At 38.5% G+C, this 20,925-nt stretch overlaps 2 protein-coding genes across 3 annotated transcripts; both read left to right on the top strand.

The window, feature by feature from the left end:
- Positions 1–897: 897 nt before the first annotated feature.
- Positions 898–3,433, top strand: LOC125211182 (uncharacterized). Its single transcript, XM_048110888.2, has 6 exons — positions 898–1,264; positions 1,604–1,697; positions 2,136–2,254; positions 2,334–2,441; positions 2,811–2,909; positions 2,987–3,433. Exons 1-6 carry the CDS (start codon positions 950–952, stop codon positions 3,041–3,043), a joined length of 792 nt encoding a protein of 263 aa, XP_047966845.2. The 5' UTR covers positions 898–949; the 3' UTR covers positions 3,044–3,433.
- Positions 3,434–10,186: 6,753 nt separating this feature from the next.
- LOC125216292 (3-oxoacyl-[acyl-carrier-protein] synthase II, chloroplastic) lies at positions 10,187–18,264 on the top strand. 2 transcript variants are annotated; one of them, XM_048117966.2, is made up of 13 exons: positions 10,187–10,712; positions 11,334–11,539; positions 11,614–11,817; positions 12,227–12,337; positions 12,422–12,517; positions 12,666–12,711; positions 12,784–12,863; positions 13,419–13,487; positions 13,606–13,690; positions 15,549–15,703; positions 15,793–15,873; positions 17,067–17,126; positions 17,652–18,264. In XM_048117966.2, exons 1-13 carry the CDS (start codon positions 10,517–10,519, stop codon positions 17,766–17,768), a joined length of 1,506 nt encoding a protein of 501 aa, XP_047973923.1. In that variant the 5' UTR covers positions 10,187–10,516; the 3' UTR covers positions 17,769–18,264. The 2 variants fall into 2 exon arrangements, with proteins under 2 accessions (XP_047973923.1, XP_047973924.1); XM_048117967.2 differs by lacking the exon at positions 10,187–10,712 and adding an exon at positions 11,134–11,244.
- The last annotated feature ends 2,661 nt before the right edge of the window (positions 18,265–20,925 follow it).

Raw genomic sequence — 20,925 nt, 5'->3', positions numbered from 1 at the left:
TAAATATTTTATACTATTTATGTAAGACTCGAGGGGTAAAATATGACTTATGGAATTGAATAGTATCCCTCTGTCCCATAAAAATATGTGCACTTTCCATTTTCGTCTGTCACACAAAAATATGTGTCTTCCATTTTTAAAAATATATCATAGTTTATTACCCCCTATATATCAACTTATTTACAACTCATATTACCATTAAAACACTACTAATAATATCGGTCTCACTTTCCATTAATACCACTATAGCTACTCTTCTCTTTATCTCTCTTACTTTCTCAGCTTTGTCTTAATTCCAATATCAATATCATATATACCGTTCATATTTTCATGGGAAGGAGGGAGTATATAGTAAGTAATTCTTCATAATACTTTGTACTCCCTCCGTCCACGAATAAGAGTCTCATTTTTCTATTTTGGTCCGTCCACGAATAAGAGTCCCGGTTCATAATTACCATAAATGGTAAAGAGACCTCACATTCCACTAACTCATTCCACTCACGTATCATTTAAAACTAATATATACAAGTGAAACCTCTATTCAACTAACTTTCTTCCACTCAATTTTCTTAACATTTCTTAAAATCCGTGCCATTTAGACATGAGACTCTTAATTGTGGACGGAGAGAGTAATATTTATTCAGTTTTTTTTTTTCTATTGTAGTTCAGGGAATGTGATAAAATGCAAACTCTAAATATTGTACAAACTTCAAACTATGACCTGGACCGGTAGAAAATATCAACAGAAAATAATAGCAACAAAAACTGATGTGTTGTCATCAAAATCTTGAAATTTTACTGTTACATTGTATTGACGTTTTATGATGTCGTGTTGAAAAGTTTGGAATTTTTAAGCATTTTATTGCTAAAATGATGCAAACGAAAAACGAAATTTGGTAGATTATTCTCAAGGAACTGCTTAGCTAATGATCGGTCTCAAAAGAATTCAATGGAAGACAAGGACAGGTTAGCGGAAACAGACCGACTCGAAAGGGGCCTGCTACTGGACCGCGCCCCGGATTCCGAGCAGTTCAACGGCGACGATGACGAGCTGCCGCCCCTCTACACGGCGTCGTTTTCCGAAGCCGAAGAGAATTTCGTTAAATACCAGACGGCGCGGTGGCTTCTCTACTCGCTGCTGCTAATACTCGCGTGGGGCATCGGCTTGTTCATGCTCATTTATCTGCCCCTGCGCCGCTACATTTTGCTTAACGATATCCGCTCTCGGAAACTCTACCTCACTGCCGATTCAATTGTGTATAAAGTAGGAGTAATTCTCTCTCGTCTTTGCTTTTTTCTGATATCTTCCATTTTGATTGAGCTGCTTCCTTTTACTTAGCTGTATTGTTAATTTTGTTTCGATGTGTTTGGGGATTGGATGATCTTACTTTTGAGGTAATTAGGGTTTTTAGCTATGTTTGAATTAATCGATTTGCTCAGTGTTATTTTACCTGTTTTAATGTTCACATACCTTTCCAAATTCAGGAACTTAGTTTTCCAATTTATTCTGAAAGTGATGAGTGGAGGATTGAGGCTGAGGAAAAGAGGGCATATATGTGAGATACCTGTCTCTCTCTCCTAATCTTTTCTTTGGCTTTGTTAGGTAAGAAGACCGGTGTCGTTTCCATGTTTCGGGTTTCTGAAGAAAGAGAAGCATGTTTTACTGCTCTCAGTGGCTGATGTTGTGATAGAACAGGGTAAAGCTGCACAATCATTTGTTTTGGTTGAATACTTGATTCGTGTCTTTCTTTCGGATTCTGTCATATCGTCAGTTGTCTCTCTTCCACTTGTGTTCGTAATTACCCTAGACGAATAATCGCAAGTGTTGTATTGAAAAACCTGAACAAAATATGTTACTTTCGGTGTTGTTGTGAGTGGTTCATCTTGCTAAAGTGTGTCTAGTGCAGTGCATGCTCAATATGTTATCCTGTTTTACTTCAGAATTTTCATTTTGGAAGATATCAGTGATGGATTAGTCATTAGAATCGCTCTATGTTTAATCGTTTATCTGATGTGTCTGAGCTTCCATGGTGGCCTTTTGTGTTCTCTTAATCAATATTATAGCATTTGTGTAAATTAGAGTTGTCTTCACCATATCAAAACCAACTTATTAAGTCAATTGGGATATTCATCAGGATATCTGCAGTCCCTTTTCGGTGTATACTCTATTAGAATAGAGAATGTTGGGGTGAGAAGGCCTCCAAGTGATGATGTTCAAATACAAGGAGTTACCGATCCTCATGCTTTCAGGGAGGTATTATTGTGTGCTGATCCTCATTGGAATTTCATTGCAGTCATCTTGATTAATACCTATTTCTTTGCACCATCTCTAGGCTGTTCTATCACAACTGTCCATCATGAGAGGCGAGGCGTTCTCCAGAAAAATTTCTGCTCCCGATGATACTCCAGCTCCATGTATGGGTCGTTCTCCAATTGCTTCGGTATGTTGGTGCTACTAATACTAATGCTGAACTTGTCACTCATAGAGATGTTTTTAATTTACTCTCTGTCTGTTTCTCTCTGCTACAAACAAACATGCACAATGTCATATGATGAGTTGCCAGTAAATCCACCATTGAGATAATCTTGGAAAATAGTTTTTAATCCTTACTGCTAACAAGTGAATTATTCTACTTGATTTCTGTGTGGTATAGTATTTTTAACTCAATTCACAATATTTTGAAGGAGGTCTGGTCTTACTTCTGGTTTAACTATTTCTATGTCTTGCTCTACCAAACCATATAAACAACTTACTAAATTGGTTTTTTAATCTAATACACACTGTTACTCCGCCCTTCTTGGTTTGGCAGGTGTCCCCTTCAAAATTTAGGCATGATTCTTTATCTTTACCTCGCCTCGGTGAGGTGGCGATTTTGCAAAAATTAGAGGAGGTTGGTAGTTCAGTGAAGGTTAGTAAACTTACCAATTTCTGTAGATTCAGTTCTGTGTTTTTTTTTTTTTTAATATTAGGTGGAATAAATTGCAGAGAGTCCAAACCTTGATTGAAGAGCAGAAGCTTCAAGCATCGGAAATTGCAGAATGAAACTTGAGTTGAACTCCCCTGTATGCTACCAGTATATGCAAAGAGTCTATCTTTCAGTAGTCGAGTTGCTACTACAGTCTATATGTTCAGAAAGCTAACACCTGAGGATGATGAACCAGGCATCGGCTCCCAGGTATCGGCTGTAGCTTGTTGTGCCATCATCATTCTTATTTCCTCCGGGCGCGCTGGATTGTAAACCGCAAAACTAATATGCTGTTTTCTTGTATATTTAAATCATAAATAGTACTCCATCTATTTGTACCATTCATACCATATAATTACATAGACCATGTTCTATAACCCGTCCATGTATAGCTTGAGCCTTGAGGGCCTAGTTTGATTCAGGTGTTATATATACATACGTGAAGCAGCGCCACAGATTTTCTTGAAGCGATGGATTCAATTGAGTGAAAAAGGTTAGATCTTTTACATGTAAAGCTAATGTTCTTCTACTCGAGTCCACATTGAGTCTACTACCATTCTTCAATTTGTTGCGTCGGGTTAATAAGACGATGTCATTTTTTAACTAAAGAAACAGGCAAATAAATCACAACTGTTATAATAGGAGCAAATTAGACACAATTTTTAATGTAGCTGCAAATTAACCAGAACTGTAGGTCTGTAGTGGTTTTCTCAATAACAAAGATAAAGATAAGAGATAGCAACCATACTTCTTGTATCGTTCCCTAGATTTTTATAGTAATTGATAAATTCGGCGACTTGCTTGTTGATCTCGAATCTTTAGTGTATCTTCAAGTATATTTGTTTTAGAGTCCAATAAAAGAGTCTAGACTTTGTTTCTCAGATATGTCATTGAACATTATCAATAAATAGATAGTCTACATGTAGGCCCCACAAAATTTTCCTTTTATTATCTCTTCTCTTGTTAATTTTGTCAAAATTATTTTAGCTTTTTTTTTCCTCATCATCCTTAGATTCATTATATTAATTGTCCAAAATTTGATCTCATATGCTCAACAGTCAACCAATCAAATTGATAGGATCTAACTCATAAACTGTTATATATAAGGGAATAAATGACAAGAAAGGATATGACGAAGTGAATGATGTAGTATGAGACTATTAGGTCCTATGGACCTTCTCTAATAAGAGAAAGGATGCTTTTACTAATAAAACCAAGTTAACCAACCAATATTGGCTGAATAATCTAGTATCACTAAATTATGCATACCTCTATTTACGCAATTGGGAATTGACTTAAGTAAACATCAAAATGAATTTGATAGAGATGATCTTAATTGAACAAGAAAAATAAACATCCAATAAAACGTAATTCAAAAAATTAAACCTACAATAAAAACTTAATTAAAAAAATTCCAAGCTAGAATGATTCATAAATGTCTATTATAATAGAAAATAAATTTAAGGCATAAAAGGCTCAAACAATTGGTGAAATAGTCCAATAAGAAATTAGCTTCAATCTACCTAGTCGGGTCGATGTTGCTAGCCACTCATGTTTTCTCTAGGCTAAGGTGCCTATAGGCACCCGATCGAGTGTGCCTCCCTATTTGGCCGTGATCTCCACTTGGTAGGAATTCGCGTGGTCCCTTGAGCCTCCTGGTCAGGTGTCCCCCTTGGTCTCCGTCCTGTCTCACCCAATCAGGTATCATGAGACTACCCAAGCCACCTGGTTGAGTGTCCCATTCAATACTAGAGCTACACCCATCTTTGGTTTGTCGCAATTGCGCTCATCTTTGTCATTTGTTCTAAATCTAATAGAACCACGACCGGCTAATCAGTTTGGATATAAATCGAACTGATCAGTCAACCCTTAATTATAATATGTTAATGATATATGAATAATGTTGAATTAGATTATATGATACCGCATCCGTCCAATTAAGTTGAAGCATTTCTTTTTATCATGAACATTAATAAAATTGTGAAATGAGTTAACTTATAATAAAATAAAATAGGAGAGAGAATAATGTATGAGAGATAAGATAGAATAATAAAGTACGAGAGAGATTAAAGCAAAAGAGGTTAAATATTTTGTTTTTTGCCAAAAAAAATTACTCAGAACATTACGAAAAGAAATGCAATTCAACTTAGTTGGGAAGGAGGGAGTTCTAAATTAAAGCCCTTTGATATTCCATCCATGATGCTCTATTTTTCTCGATAAAAGATAAATTAGGGTATAAGTATTAATTCAAATTATCTAAATTAATCCTTACAACTACCGTCCCATTAATGTAAAGGATTAACATTTCTTGTGTCTTTTTCACGATGAAGGCCCAAGGTTCTATTTCACGATCTTAAAGTGGAAACATTTGATCAATTACGGAGCTATTTAGGTTCTATATTGGATGCTAAATCTTATTTACCAATTTAATAAAACTCTTACCCATTTGTTTTGGATTGGAAGACGTGTGAGATTAGAATCTAAAACATATAATACTATCAACAACAATAATAGAAGTGCACTTTATACTCTTATGGGACAACAATAATAAAAGTGCACTTTATACGACGGAGAAAATATTCAAGTTTTATTAATATAATAATACATAAAAAAAAATTAAAACATTCATAATAAGAAAAACTATTTTAGCTTTAAAATTTTTAAAAATATATTTAATTTTTATTTTATTTATATAAGTTTTAAAAGTATGTAATTATCATAATGAAATGTTCTATACTTTATAAGTATGATTAATTTTCATCATTCTTAATTGATCAAATGTCAATTTTATCAGTAGTTGCCCAATTAGGTCGCTAGACTAGTTTGAAACCCGAATATTAAGAGCATCCACAGTGCCGGCTAGCCAACCGATTAGCCGATTCGCGTCGCTAGCCGGTCGGCTAGCCGAACCATTGCAAGCGGCCAGCCTGATATCGGCAAGAAAATCGGCGTGGGCTAGCCGATTGGCTGGCGCTGGCCGACGCGCTGGCCGCCATTATGGGGTGCTGATCGGCCAGCGCCCTTTTTCGTTTTTTTTTTAAAACCTATATAAACGCGATTTTAATTTCATTTTCATTTGCACCACTTGTTTTAACGAGTTTTCTCTCTCTCTAAATTTATGTACAAGAGCATCATCAAGCGATGAGTAACGCGGGTGGTAGCAGTGGTGGTAGTGGTGAGGATGTTGAGGAGTACGAACGGCAGATGAACGAGGCTATGGAGGCCTACATGAACCGCGAGATGGAGCGGTACATGCGAAGGGTGGAACAGAAGGCGATACCTCGCCCTCCACCGGTTGTCCACCGCCGAGCAGTGATTGATCGGGATCACGTAGCTGCACATCAGCGGCTATATGACGACTACTTCGCTCCGGACCCGCGGTTTCCGGCAAACATGTTCAGGCGGCGTTTTAGAATGCGCAGGGAGTTGTTTATGCGTATCGTTGACGAGTTGGAACGTCGATATCTTTATTTCCGCTTCAGGGACGATGCGGCTGGCAGACCCGGCCACACCCCTATTCAAAAGTGCACGACGGCAATCAGGCAATTGGTCTACGGAGGCGCGGCAGACATGTGGGATGAGTACCTCCACATCGGTGAGACGACTGCTCTGGAATGTCTGAAATTTTTCTGTCAGGGCGTGATAAACATTTTCGGTGAGCAGTACCTTCGAAGCCCTACTCCCCAAGATTGTCAGAATTTGATGCAGATGCACAGGGAGCAGCATGGGTTCACCGGGATATTAGGCAGCATAGATTGTATGCATTGAGAGTGGAAGAACTGTCCGACTGCCTGGAAGGGGGCGTACATGACCGGCTACAAGTCAAAGAATCCCACGATGATCCTTGAGGCCGTAGCTGATTACCGGATGTGGATCTGGCATGCGTATTTTGGGGTAGCTAGGTCGAACAACGACCTCAACGTCCTCAACTCGTCGCCCCCCTCTTCAACGAGAAGTGTCAGGGCATCGGTTCGGCCGTCTCATTTGTGGCCAACGGCAACCGACATGATATGGGCTACTACTTGGCGGATGGGATATACCCTAGGTGGTCTGTCTTTGTGAAGACGATCAGGCACGCAAGTGATGAAAGGATGGCCTACTTTGCGGAATGGCAGGAGTCGGCGCGCAAGGACGTGGAGCGCACATTTGGTGTGCTCCAGTCTCGATGGGCGGCAATTAAGGGTCCAACGCGTTTGTGGGATGTCAAATGCGTTTCCCAAATAATGTACGCCTGCATTATCATGCACAACATGATCGTCGAAGACGAAGGCGTACAACTGACTAGTTGGACCAATGACGATGAAGCCGGTCCAAGCCACGGAACGGCCACCCCTAGCGTACGACGTGGGGTACCTCTCGATGAAGTCGGCCGCCTCAAGGAATATGCCGACATGCGCCAAGTGGATGCTCATATTCAACTCCAAAAGGATATAATTGAAGAGTTGTGGGCACGGAGGACTGCACGGCGATAGTTTTTTTTTTTTATTATGTATTTTTTTTTATCTATGTACCTTTTTTTAATGCAATTAATGAATTTTCCCGTATATGTCTCGTAAATTTAATTCCGTAATTTAATCGTAATTTTAATTTCGTAAATGTAGTATTTTTTGAATTATTTTTATTTGCGACTGACCTATGGCTGGCCTAAATCTGATGTGACAGGTGGATTTTTAGTGCTGCTGACATGGCAGGGAGAGAGAGTGGCTGACCTATTTCTATTGTGGATGCTCTAATACTCCTTCCGTCCTACATTTGGAGTCAGTTATTGTTATGGCTCGGATTTTAAGAAAGAGTTGAAGTGTGTAATAAATGAAGTGAGATGGTGGAGTGTGTAATAAATGAAGTTAGAGATAGAGTGTGTAATAAATAGAGTGAGATGGTGGAGTTGGTTGAAGGTGCGTCCCTTTTGACTTTCGATTTTTGTTTTGATTTATTTTAATGTAGATAATGCCATTTTTATGTAATCTTGATGACGAATGGGGTAAAATTGTATGACCAAATATGAAAAGTTTTAAAAATAACTCTTAAATTGAGAAAAACTTTTATGGCCGAAACGCTAGCCGATCGGCTAGCCGCCATTGTGGAGGCCCGATCGGCCAGCGCCGATTTTCGATTTTTTTTTTTTAAAATCATATATAAACGCGATTTTCGTTTCATTTTCATTTGCACCACTTGTTTTGACGAGTTTTCTCTCTCTCTAACTTTCTGTTCAAGAGCATCATCGAGTGATGGATCACAACAACGAGTCCAGTCCTGCGACGAGCGGCTCTCAGACTCCCACAGTACCCGTGGGATCTGGATGGGGGCAGATGGGCCCGGGATTTAACATCCCTTGGAATCAGATGATGGGGATGATGGCTGGTGCGCCGGGGGGGGAGGGGCGATGGGGGGGAACCATGGGGGTATGCCGGGGGGTATGCCGTGGGGGATGCCGGGCGGCGGGCAGTCAGCGCCCGGGTGGGGGGGTATGCCCCAGATGCAGCAGCAGATGATGTTGCAGCAGATGATGGGGATGATGTGGCAGGGGGGGATGCTGCACGGAATGTATCCCGGGATGCCGGGGGGGGGGGGGGTGCAGGGGTCACCGGGAGGGGACGCGGTATATCGGCCCTCGCTTGATTTTTTGACGGCTTCGTCTCACACGTCGACCCCGGTGGAGACGCAGTTCTCTGGCGATGACCTTCTGTCATTGCATGATATGGGGATCGATCTCGGGGACGATGATACTCCCGTTCGAGCGACGCCGGCCGCGCCGAGGAAGAAGACGAGGGGGAAGGGGAAGGGCAAGGCGGTCGGCGAGTCATCGCAGCCCACTGCCACCGGCCGGAGGAAGTGGACGGAGGATGAGTACGCCGCGGTGGCCAAGGGGTGGTTGGAGGTGTGCGACGATCCACTGGTTGCGAACAACCAGCGGGTCGTCAACATGTGGGCGAAGATCAGGGCTGCCTATAAGAACCACTGCCCGCACGGGAAGGACTTCAGCAACGAGGAGGTCCGGAAGGGGTGAGAGCGCATCAGGGCCGCAGTGGGCCGTCTTGCGAATTTGTACGCCAACGCCCTCCGTCAGCTCAAAAGTGGGCAGACTGAGGACGACGCCCGGAGGATAGCCGCGAGTCAGTTCCCCTTGGAGGGGAAGTATAAGGAGTTCACCTTCTGGGAGTGCTTCTTGTTGCTGAAGGGCTCGGAGAAGTTCCGGGCGGGGTGCGACGCTGGGTGGCCGAAGAAGCAGCGACTTAACTATAGCGGCGACTACAGCGGCAGCAGCGGCGGATCCCACGACCTCCCCCCGGATGCTGAGGAGTTTCCATCCCCTCCTTCATTTACTGGTCGCCCCCGCCCGGTTGGACAGAAGCGGGCGCAGCGGGCTGCGAGGGGCGGATCCCCCCTATCGCCCCGCGAGGTCCAGTCCTCCGCCCTCCCAGCCGCCCCACTCGAGTACACTCTCCATTCGCGTAACCAAACGCGGGCTCAGATGTTACAGGTCTTCCGAGAGTGGAAGAACGCCACTGACCCCACGGAGAAGAGGATTCTTTCGAGATGCTCGAGAGCATGCGTGCTGATTTAGATATCGCGAGGTCACGGCTGGGGGGTTCCGACGTGGGCTCAGATACCACGGGTGGCGGCAGCGGCGGCGGCGGCGGCGGCGGCGACGAGGAGGGCGACGGCGATGAGGAGTAGAGAGTGGCGGGGCTCGGGTGTTGAAGCCCTTTTTTTTTAAAAAAAAATCATGTACTTTTTTTTTTAAATCTTTGTACTTTTTTTTTAATGGAATGGATTATTTTTCCCGTATATGTGTCGTAAATTTAATTCCGTATATCGCAATTTTAATTCCGTAAATGTAGTATATTTTGAATTGTTTTTATTGCGGCTGGCCTATGGCTGGCCTAAATCTGACGTGGCAGGTGGTTCTTTTAGTGTTGCTGACGTGGCAGAGGAGAGAATGGCTGGCCTATGGCTGACCTATTAACCATTGCGGATACTCTTATAATTGAATATTTATAACTCCGATAAAATCTCAAGCGAATTAGAATTGGCTGAAACAGCTGAATCGACTCGCCTGACATCCCATATAGAAATCTGTGATTCTTTCATTTAAAAAGAAAACATGAAAATGCAAGCAATAAAACATGAGACGGATTTTTGGCAAAGATAGAGCAGCGCATTCAGTGCTCATTTTCATTTCTCACGACAAGTCGTCTCCTCCGCAACTGTTTCAGAAAATACAGTATTTATTTTTTAACCAAAAAAACAAATAAAAGCGAAAAAAATCAGAAAAAATAAATAAAAGGAAATACGTAACACTGAGATTCAGTTCAAGGAAAAGCAGCGCCTTCTCGTTGGTTTCACCATCGTCATTTCAAAGCTCACACTCCACTCCAACCTTACTCACTCTACGTGCTACATAAAGAGACAGAGATAGAGAGAGAGGGGGAAAATTGAGCTTCAAATCTCTCTCTGCACGTATCTATAGCTTCATAACAGCTAGTGTATGCTCGCTGCGGATTTCTACACCCCTCGATTCCGTTAGTGTTGGCGGAGGGCGGATTTCGATGGCGTCGTCATCGGTGATGTGCTCTTGGCTGACGCCCCCATGCATGTCCAGCTCTCGCCGCCGCCGCGCCAAATGCGTTCCCAATCTCGTGAATTCCTCTCTCGCCATGGATAAATCTCGACAGTGTTTCGAATCGAGGAATGCTCCGATGCAGCGCTGCCGCCGCAAATTGCTCCGTTCCTCCGCCCATTCCGGTCATTGCTTTTTCTCGTTATTACTCTGTGCTAGACTGCTAGTGTATGTGTTCTGTGATTTTTTTATGACTTTTTCTGATTTGTTTTTTAAATATTGAGTTGATATACATATTTTCCCCCAATTTATTGTCGATGGCCTAATTATCTAGCAGAGGATTCATTTCAATCAGTTTTTTTACATTAGTTTGGACGGATAAACTGGAAGGAATGGTATCAATTTTATTGGATTGGTGGGTGTGGGTTTCATTATGGTGTAGTTGTTGCTCTAACTTCACTAATGCCAACCTACTCTCTGTGTCTGAAATGTGAAATTTTGGGTTTTGTGGTGGGTGGGTGCGGTTGGCTTTAGTTAGGTTTGCCAATTTGCATGTTGTCATTTTCCCCTTTCCCTTTTCCTTTCTCATCCCAGAAATTTCAGGTTCCCTGAGAATTTGACAGCTATGAGTCAATGGGCAGTTCATCTCATTGTGGACATTTAGTTTTATTCATTTTTCATAGTAGGGAGTAGGGACTCTGCAAAACACTTACAATAGTTATGTTTTTATGCATTTTATTAGTGGAGACACACACATATTAATATAATATGAGTATTAATTTTTGTTATTCTCATGTGAACTACAGGAGAAACGATGGAAGTAGCTGTTAGTCCGGCCACGGAAGTTTCATCGAAGATGAAACCTCCAACCAAGCAAAGACGAGTGGTCGTGACAGGTATGGGTGTGGAGACGTCACTTGGTAGTGATCCAGATGTCTTCTATAATAATCTGCTAAATGGAGTCAGTGGAATTAGTGAGATAGAGGCTTTTGATTGCTCGCAGTTTCCGACCGTATGTCATGAGCACTATCCTCTTTTCATTGCTTCGGGCTAGTTAAATTTTGTTATTAAGGGTTTCAATTGCAGAAAATTGCAGGAGAAATCAAGTCATTCTCAACAGATGGCTGGGTTGTACCTAAACTTTCCAAGAGAATGGACAGGTTCATGCTTTACATGCTGACAGCAGGAAAGAAGGCACTGGCTGATGGAGGAATTACCGAGGATCTCATGGACGAATTGAATAAAGCAAAATGTGGTGTTCTAATCGGCTCGGCTATGGGTGGAATGCAAGTATGTTCAGTTTTTTATTTGCTTAATAAGTACTATCAATTAAAGAAAGTGGCAGGGTATTAACTTGTGCTGTTGTGTTGAGCTCTGAGCTATAAATCTTACTATTAGAAATACTTAGCTTACTTCTAGTATTGGGGTTTATCTTTAAAGCTTAAAATCTAATTGTCTGCTATTTGGTTCACATGTGTCTTATCATTTTCTTCTTGAGATTACCGATCGGGACCATTTGTAAACTTTGTGTTTCATATTCATCCAATGAAAATGACAATTTCATATTTGGTCTGGTGGGGTATTTTTCTTGAGTTCTGCATCTTCAATGACGGCTACAGTTCACCATAGTTTTGATCAAGATATTTTCTATGAAATCACAGTTGTATCCCCTCTCTCAGTGGGTTTGGTATTTGTACAGGTTTTTTATGATGCAATTGAAGCATTGAGGATCTCATATAGGAAGATGAATCCATTTTGCGTTCCTTTTGCAACTACCAACATGGGTTCTGCCGTGCTTGCCATGGATTTGGTTAAATAAGCTCCCCCATTTTTGTACTTTATTGGCTTGGATAAAACATAACTGGTGACAGAATCTAAAGCCTAATTATTACAGGGATGGATGGGTCCAAACTACTCTATATCTACTGCGTGTGCAACAAGTAACTTCTGCATACTAAATGCTGCTAACCATATCATCAGAGGTGAAGCTGTAAGTCAATTGATTTTCTCTTTTAAGATCTAGGCTAGTGGTTCCTGTTCCTGGCTGTTATGCATCAATTCTTTTGTGAACCAACTGGACAATTCCCAAAGATAATGTCTTGGTCCTTGCTGGATTTTGATCTGTTAATATTTCTCAGGACATGATGCTTTGTGGTGGCTCAGATGCAGCAATTATACCAATAGGTGACTACCCTTTGTCTTGTTCACAAGTTCAGATTTGATATTTTAACTTCTCAACCATAAAATCTGGTGCAGGCTTGGGAGGCTTTGTTGCATGCAGAGCATTATCGCAAAGAAACAGTGATCCAACTAAAGCCTCACGCCCGTGGGATAGTGTAATGTTCTATTCATTTTATCTATATCATATGTGCATAAATTTGATAGAAAAATCATCAAAAAATCAGGATATTATATTTCATCTTAACGTCAGAAAGTTTCATACCTCCCATGCTGACGTTGCTGCATTTGCTGGAAGCTAGACTGCAAAGTGAATATGTCATTTATTCTCTTAATCTAATAAAGTACTCCGTATAGTAGTACTGTTGATTACTTTATCTTCATTTCCTTGAAAGATAAACTGTCTTGATACCATTGAATAACCCGATATAGCTAAACCACTCAATAGTAGCATTTTGTAACAAATTGTGTGGATTGGCATGGTCTTGTGGTATTTCTAAAATTATTACTTTACAGGACATTTAAAGTGCCCAAATTTAACATTTCAATGCTTCGTGAAAATATAGTAATAATCATCCCCTGTTTTAAGATCCATGATTCAGTTCAGCCAACTGTTTAACTTGCAATCCTGCAGTATACGGGTGGCAGAACAAGAACCCAGCTTTTCTTGGTTCTCTGTGCCACTTTTGAAATTATGCGTTTATCTTTGACAGAGTCGTGATGGATTTGTTATGGGAGAAGGTGCTGGAGTACTACTCTTGGAAGAACTTGAACATGCAAAGGTTTTTCAAAACCGTCAACCTTACCAAGGCTTAATCCTTTTGCACTATATACAGTAAATTTTCGTGTTTACTAATAATTTTCGTAAAATTACATGTCAAACCATGTGTGAATGAGCAGAGTAGAGGTGCAACTATCTATGCTGAGTTTCTTGGAGGAAGCTTCACTTCTGATGCTTATCACATGACAGAGCCTCACCCACAAGGTGAACCCCTGGATTTATTTTATGTTGTAGAAATTATTTTGTAAACAAAGAGACGTCGTGATTGCAAATATATGATTAATGTGATACAACTTCAATTCAGTGAGTAAGAATGTCATAGAAAAGGTTGAACTGTCAACTCTCTTGGTAATCACTTGCCATCTGTAAGAACGATTGACTATGAAACTCTACACAAAGTTTTCACACTAGCAAATATGAGGTCAACATTTGTTGTTTTAAATTTGAGTGCAAGAATTGTCTTGTCATTAGTCCATGGCATCTACTTCCAGCAACAAGCAAACAATCCTTTTAGCGCTACTAGCTTATTTAGCATCATATGTTGTAGCAATTTTCCAGTTAAACCTTGATAATGATTTGATGGATTTTCGTGGAAAGTTTGATTTTGAGGTAATAATTATTGCAAATGATCTTAAACTAGCTCTATATTATACTCCCTCCGTCCGCGAATAGGAGTCCCGTTTTTCTATTTTGGTCCATCCACGAATAGGAGTCCCGGTTCATAATTACTATAAATTGTAAAGAGGCCCCACATTCCACTCACATATCATTTAAAACTAATATACACAAGTGGGACTCATATTCCACTAACTTTCTTCCACCCACTTGTCTTAACATTTCTTAAAACCCGTGCCGGAAAGAAATGGGACTCCTATTCGCGGACGGAGGGAGTAGTATATAAATTTGTTTTTGGAAGAGTGACTTGTAGGTTTGTTAAAAAGCCTGGACTTTATTAGGAGCTAATGTAATACGATATTGAACTAAGGTATTACGATATTTAACTGAAGTTCTTTGAGAAACACAAAAGATATAAACAGACTTATAACCAAAGCATTTGTGGCCGATGTGTTCCCAAATGATTCGTTTTTTCTTACAGTTTGCATGGAATAAGCTACCAGCACCCCCCTTCAGTGCTCTCCCTAAATTGCCAAAAGTACATCAAAAATCTTGAAAGAAGATGGTTTAACTATGTGATATTCGGTTAATTGCATCGTCACTATGCTAGTTCAATCATTTGTGCAATGCTATTAAGAGACCAACACATTTACTTCACCAAATAACGAATAAATAACTGCAGTTATATTTATGGTTGGATGCCACTAAGCTAGACTTGCTAGTTCTATCACTTGAGCATTTTCTACAAAGACCTTACCATTTTACTTCACAATATGAATGCAGTTATATTTATGGTTCACATTTTCAAATTTAATGATGAGCACTTATAACCATTATATACATAAGAAAAAATAGATTAGCCTCTACCCTTTTAAACAACACGGAGATTTCCACTTACTGTTTTAATTCAATAGTTGTAATGTGTTTTGCACTTGGAAATCTATTTTTCATAAAATTTGGCCATGATATTTACATCTTTAAAGTCTAACTGTATGGCTTGCCTCATCCCTGGTTATTTACCAGAACTGACACATTAACTGTTGGCTGTTTCATATTTACTGCTCACGAATGGATCAATTGATTCTTTAATCTATATACGATGCAGCCACTATAACCTCAAAGAAGATAGTATTAAATTATGACGATTAAGATAATTATAGAAGCATTCCCTAATATCTCTGGGACGGATAACTGCTTCTGTTTATTCAATTTACAGAGATTTTGCTCGGTCTAGCTGTTGTGATCGTTTTTAATTTTCTGTTTGCAGAACAGGTATTACATACCTTTGTCCAAATAGTTGTCTTGTTTGTCCTCTTTGGATGTTGAGCTGTTCCGATCTAGTCCAATTTCTGCAGTATTCAGTAGACAAATTAGAAGTAATGCAGGCTTCTGAATATCTTATGCCTGCTGCCATGTGTATTGACCTCCTGACCTTACCTACATGCAGGAACTGGTGTTATTTTATGTGTTGAGAAGGCTTTGGCTCAATCAGGAGTATCAAAAGAAGATGTAAATTATATAAATGCACATGCGACTTCTACTCCAGCTGGTGATCTTAAAGAGTATCAGGCTCTTATTCATTGTTTTGGCCAGAATCCAGAGGTCTTCTCATTAAATCAAACTCTTCGTCATCTATCAATGATTATTGCAAGGTGTTTGTACACGCCGTAGCTAATCCTTATATATTTTAGTTGAAAGTGAATTCCACAAAATCCATGATTGGGCACCTACTTGGAGCAGCTGGTGCTGTTGAGGCTGTTGCAACCGTCCAGGTTCCTAAAATATTTAATTTTATTGCAGCATAACTCTGATATATTTATTTGCAGTAATCCCCATAAAGTTCTGTGTAGAGTGCGAGTGTCTTGTAGATATTTGCTTAAGTAGTTGTAGGAGTTATTGTCTCATGTAAGACATGGAAACATAATTCTCTAATCGAGGCTTTTAAAGTTCGAAAGAAAATTATGATACTTGTATTGAATTTAAGACATTGTTTTGGCATTTTTGAAATTCTCTCTCATTGTGAAACTATATGCATTGCTGTAAACTGGGCAACTTGAAAAGTCTTGATGACAGAATCGACCTCAAGTAGTTGGATATTAGTCTTTATGCTTTTAGAAAGCAAATTGTGCTTTCTTTATGCCTCTGATCAGTTTTCGTATCATAAATGAAAGCCCCTATGCTACTTGAATATTATCATCTCCTTCCTGTTTGTTGGATTATATTTTTATGTAAATCCAGTTATGATCATAGGAATTTTTCCCGCAAGTTCTTAAATGATGGGTTTCTGGAGTATAGTAATTTCAGCTTTCCTGTGACTGTTGGAAGGCTTTTCATGTACCTTCTGTCCTCGCCTTATTTGCTTCTGTTAATTGGTCCCTAAAGCATGATTGGTCTCTCTGTGAATTGGTCTTTCATCATCATCTATCCTGCTATCCTGCTAAGTCTTCTCTGAAGTTCCATCCTTCAGTGCTGTCGTAAAGTCTCTTTGTTGCCTATGAAAAACTCTTTTGGACTCTCTCAGTTTTCAACTTTCTGCAACATCATACAACCAAAATCATGAGTATCACTGAAATATCGTGACGCATAACATAGTATCATGACCAGAATGGAGACACTATTGAGCCATGCTGGTGACTAGGGTTTTAAAATTTTTATACTATTGCGTCTCCATAACGTGTTGGGCTTTTAGTGCTTCCTCCAGTTCTGGAATTTTTGTTTGCTCTTCTCTTAGGTTCTGAAGATCACTACCCTGATAGACAATATCTTTAACTACCTCAGTAAACCTTAACATCTTCCATGTCCCGCATTCATCTTCACCTAGCAGATTTTTACTCTTTTAAGGATAAATCAGATTCTAAGCTGGTGGGTTTATGCATCTGGATGTTATTGGCCAACTGAATTTACATATTCATGAACATCTGGAGTTTAATCCATTGTTGAATTATAATCCCTTGTTTTCTCATAGGCAATTCGAACTGGCTGGGTTCATCCAAATATCAATCTTGAAAATCCAGATGATGGCGTGGTATGAATTTTCTCAGTCCTTATTAATTGTGTATGGCATCATTGATATGATATTTCATATTACTGTTCTTTACCATGATTTTTTTGGTGGGTAACTAAATGCATAAAAAATAGTATACATACAACTAGGATGCTCTAGGGAGAACAATTCAAATGACCAGGAGAGGATAAACCCACCCTGGGAAACTAAAAAAAGGAACTTAGTATGATCCTGTTATAATATTGTGGTTATGGTAGCTATATCAACTCATGACACATGATTTCAGCTGGTTATTTGAGTTTTAATGGGAAACTTATAGATGGCGAACATATTGTTTCTTAGTGTAGAAATAGACAGGGGAGGACATGGCTGCATTGCAACCAGAAATAGTCTTCTATTACTGCTTAGCTTTTAATCAGATTAACCGAAGATTGTATATATGCTAATTTAATTTACTTAAATTCTAGTCAATCCTTATAATGTGTGTAAAGGGACAAGAATGTAATGTTCGTCCTTGGATGTTAACAAAGGTCACTCATGATTCAGGATGCAAATGTGCTAGTGGGACCAACAAAAGAAAGACTCGACATTAAAGTGGCACTGTCTAATTCGTTTGGGTTTGGTGGTCATAACTCATCGATTTTGTTTGCTCCGTACAAGTAGATTGTGTTGTTCCTCTGTGGTGGGAGTGAGAATGATGCAGCGGCACATGTGTCTAAAGATTTAATTAGGACAAAGGTGCTCGAGACAAACTGTTAAGGCGACACTGCATTTCTTTTCAGTGATAATGGAGGTACATTCCGTAGTAATTAGCATCTCTTTAGAAGCTGTTCTTTCCTGTGATGTATATTCCTGTTGGAGGAGAGCAACCTTACTCTCTGTGCCGGGTGAAAGGCTTACGTCAATTCGTTGGCAGAGGCAGAGGTTTTGTTTTATGGAATTATAATTTCATAATCAGAGTGAGGAAATCATCTCGGCTGTTCAGCCTTTTCGTGTTAGATTGGGATTAAAGCTAACTAGTTTTACCTAAATTGGATTCGTTTATTTTCTTCCCTTTTTCTGATTTGTTTAGACCATTTGACACTGGACAGCAATTTAATCTGATCTGAATTGCGACTGATTTGCTTCAATTGTGTATAAACTATGATACATTTCCGTATTCTTCTTCAGGCTTCTCTTCCAGTTTATATGGAAGATGAAATACACAATAAGAATTCGAAATTATTTATTTTTCATGAAGTTACTATGGAAAAAACGTGAAACAACATATATTCTGATTTGATTGATAAATCTTTGGGTTATAGGATTTATAAAAGCAGGATTAATATTCCATTCAATTTTTTCAATAGTATTCAACATTTCTTAAAATTCAATATTTTGCATACGGAGGATATATTAATTCTCGTTCTCGAAAAATATGGAAAAAAGGGGTCTGTGCCCCAATATCTGCCATAAAAGGACCAAGCCATAACAAATGGGAAGCGATACGACTCAACTCCAGCATAATAGCTCTAATATAGCTAGCCCTTTTAGGTACTTGAATATTGCCTAGCTGTTCGGGTCCATTTACGGTTATTGCTTCTGTAAACATGGTTGCTAAATAATCCCAACGTGTTACATAAGGTAAATATTGTATAATTGTTTGATTTTCCGCAATTTTCTCCATTCCTCTATGTAAATAACCTAATATAGGTTCACAGTCAATAACATCTTCACCGTCGAGAGTAACGATCAGTCGAAGAACACCATGCATTGATGGGTGGTGAGGCCCCATATTCACTATCATAAGGTCGTTTCTTGGAATTGGTGTAATCATAAGTTTTTACCGAGTCAGTCTTTCATGCATTTCTGAAAGTAAAAAGAAGTTCATTCCCATTTAAATGACTAAGCTCATCAAAAAGTATCATGCCTCAAATTGACGTGTTTTTATTTCTCGAATATCCAACTCATCAATTAATTCTTTATAGCGTCCTCTACTTCTTATTGACAAATAGGCTAGTAGTCGTTGACGTTTTCCCAAAATTTTGCGCAAACCTCTGTGAGATGAAAAGTCTTTTTTGTGCAATTCCAAATGTGAAGTAAGTCTCCTTATCTTAGTGGTGAAACTGAATACTTGAAATTCAACAGACCCTCTATTTTCTTCGTTTTCTTTTTGAGAAATAATCGAAATTACGGAATTTTTTACCATAAAAAAATGCTCCTTTTTCCTTGTACAGATATGGATTTTACCGATTAGTAATAATAATGCTATTAATTTGTATGTGGTATATACAATAATTTAATGTAAGTAACTCCTAATTTTCTGAATTCAAACCAATCAATCGAATTTGAAATTCTATTTTGATAGGAATAGAAAACAATTGGTACATTTTCACATGGAAGAATTTAGACCTAAAATTCATAAGTTTCTGTTAATTCATTTCGAGATCTAATTGAGATATTATTCAAAGTAATTGTGGGTCATGTCAAAATGCATATAATAACCAAACCACTACTAAGACTAATCCTACACTACACTATTTTATCTTAAAATGATTAGATGAGATTGATGTTAACAGATTTCACAATAAATAGTAGAAAAAATATTAACAAAAGGATAAAATAGTCAATTTGTTATAATATTAATAATTTACACATTTTTAAAAAATCAACATAGGGGTTGTTCGGTTTGCAAGATTGTATCCCAAGTTAAATTAGTAGTGTGTTTGGTTCATGAGATTTAGTCCATCAATTCAAATCCTAGATGGATAATCATGAAATAATTAGTTGCTAAATATCAACACCTATACCACTCCACTACAACTCCACAAGGCCTTCTTGGAATATAATGAACATTAACTATTTTTATACACACATGAAATTTTATACACCCAAACTAATATAGTAGTTCATTTCAATTATATATTCTTTAAGTAATTACTTAATCATAATAAATATTTAATTAGTATATTGTAAATTTTAATCATACTTATTAGTAGTAACTTAATTTTATTGTTATTTTTGTAAGATATAGTATAATTAATATTTTTTACATATTATTAATTATAGTTTACTATTCACTAAATATTAATAATTTTTAGAGTATATATTTATTTAAACTACCTAATGATTCTTTTTAAAAAAAATTATAATATTACTTCAGTCATATACAATTTTTTGCAGGGGTGGGAATTCGGTCGGTTCGGTTCCGACCGAATCGATTAGTCGGTTAATCGACTCCCATTTTTTTTGAAATCCAAAACCGGAACCAAACCCTTTGTCGGTTCGGTCTTCGGTTCCAACGAAGGAACCGACCTCAAGTGCAATATACTACATTAAGTAATAAGTCGTGAAATCAAAAGGACAAAAACTATGATTCCATTCTATCATCAAAAACCAAAATTCCAACAATGTATACAACACTAAGTCCAAAACCAATATAAACCAACATCATTTATCAAACTAATTTTTACGTTTCTTAAACAATAATAATAAAACTAAAATAAATATATAACATTAAATATTTAGAAAATAACGGTTATTCGGTTCTAACCTTTCCGTTCTCGGTTAGAACTGGAACCGAGATTAGCTTAAACTTAATAACCGGAACCGAACACCTTATTTTTTTGGTTCTCGGTTAACCGAAAACCAAAAATATAAGGTTCGGTTCTCGGTTAACCAAGAACCGAGAACCGTTTCCCCAGGCCTACTTTTTTGATAATACGAACTTTATCTATTTTTATACATATATATAATATTTTATTTTTATCTACACTAATTAATAATTTATGTATTTAATTATATTTACTGATAAAATTTATTCAATTTAAATATTTGAATA

This window comes from Salvia hispanica, chromosome 3 (assembly GCF_029641045.1).
Source record: "Salvia hispanica isolate PSC_SH4W2 chromosome 3, Shi_PSC_v1, whole genome shotgun sequence".
NCBI classification, from domain to species: Eukaryota; Viridiplantae; Streptophyta; class Magnoliopsida; order Lamiales; family Lamiaceae; genus Salvia; species Salvia hispanica.
The sequence above is the reverse complement of the archived record's forward strand: the minus strand, read 5'-3'. Positions and strand labels throughout refer to the sequence as shown.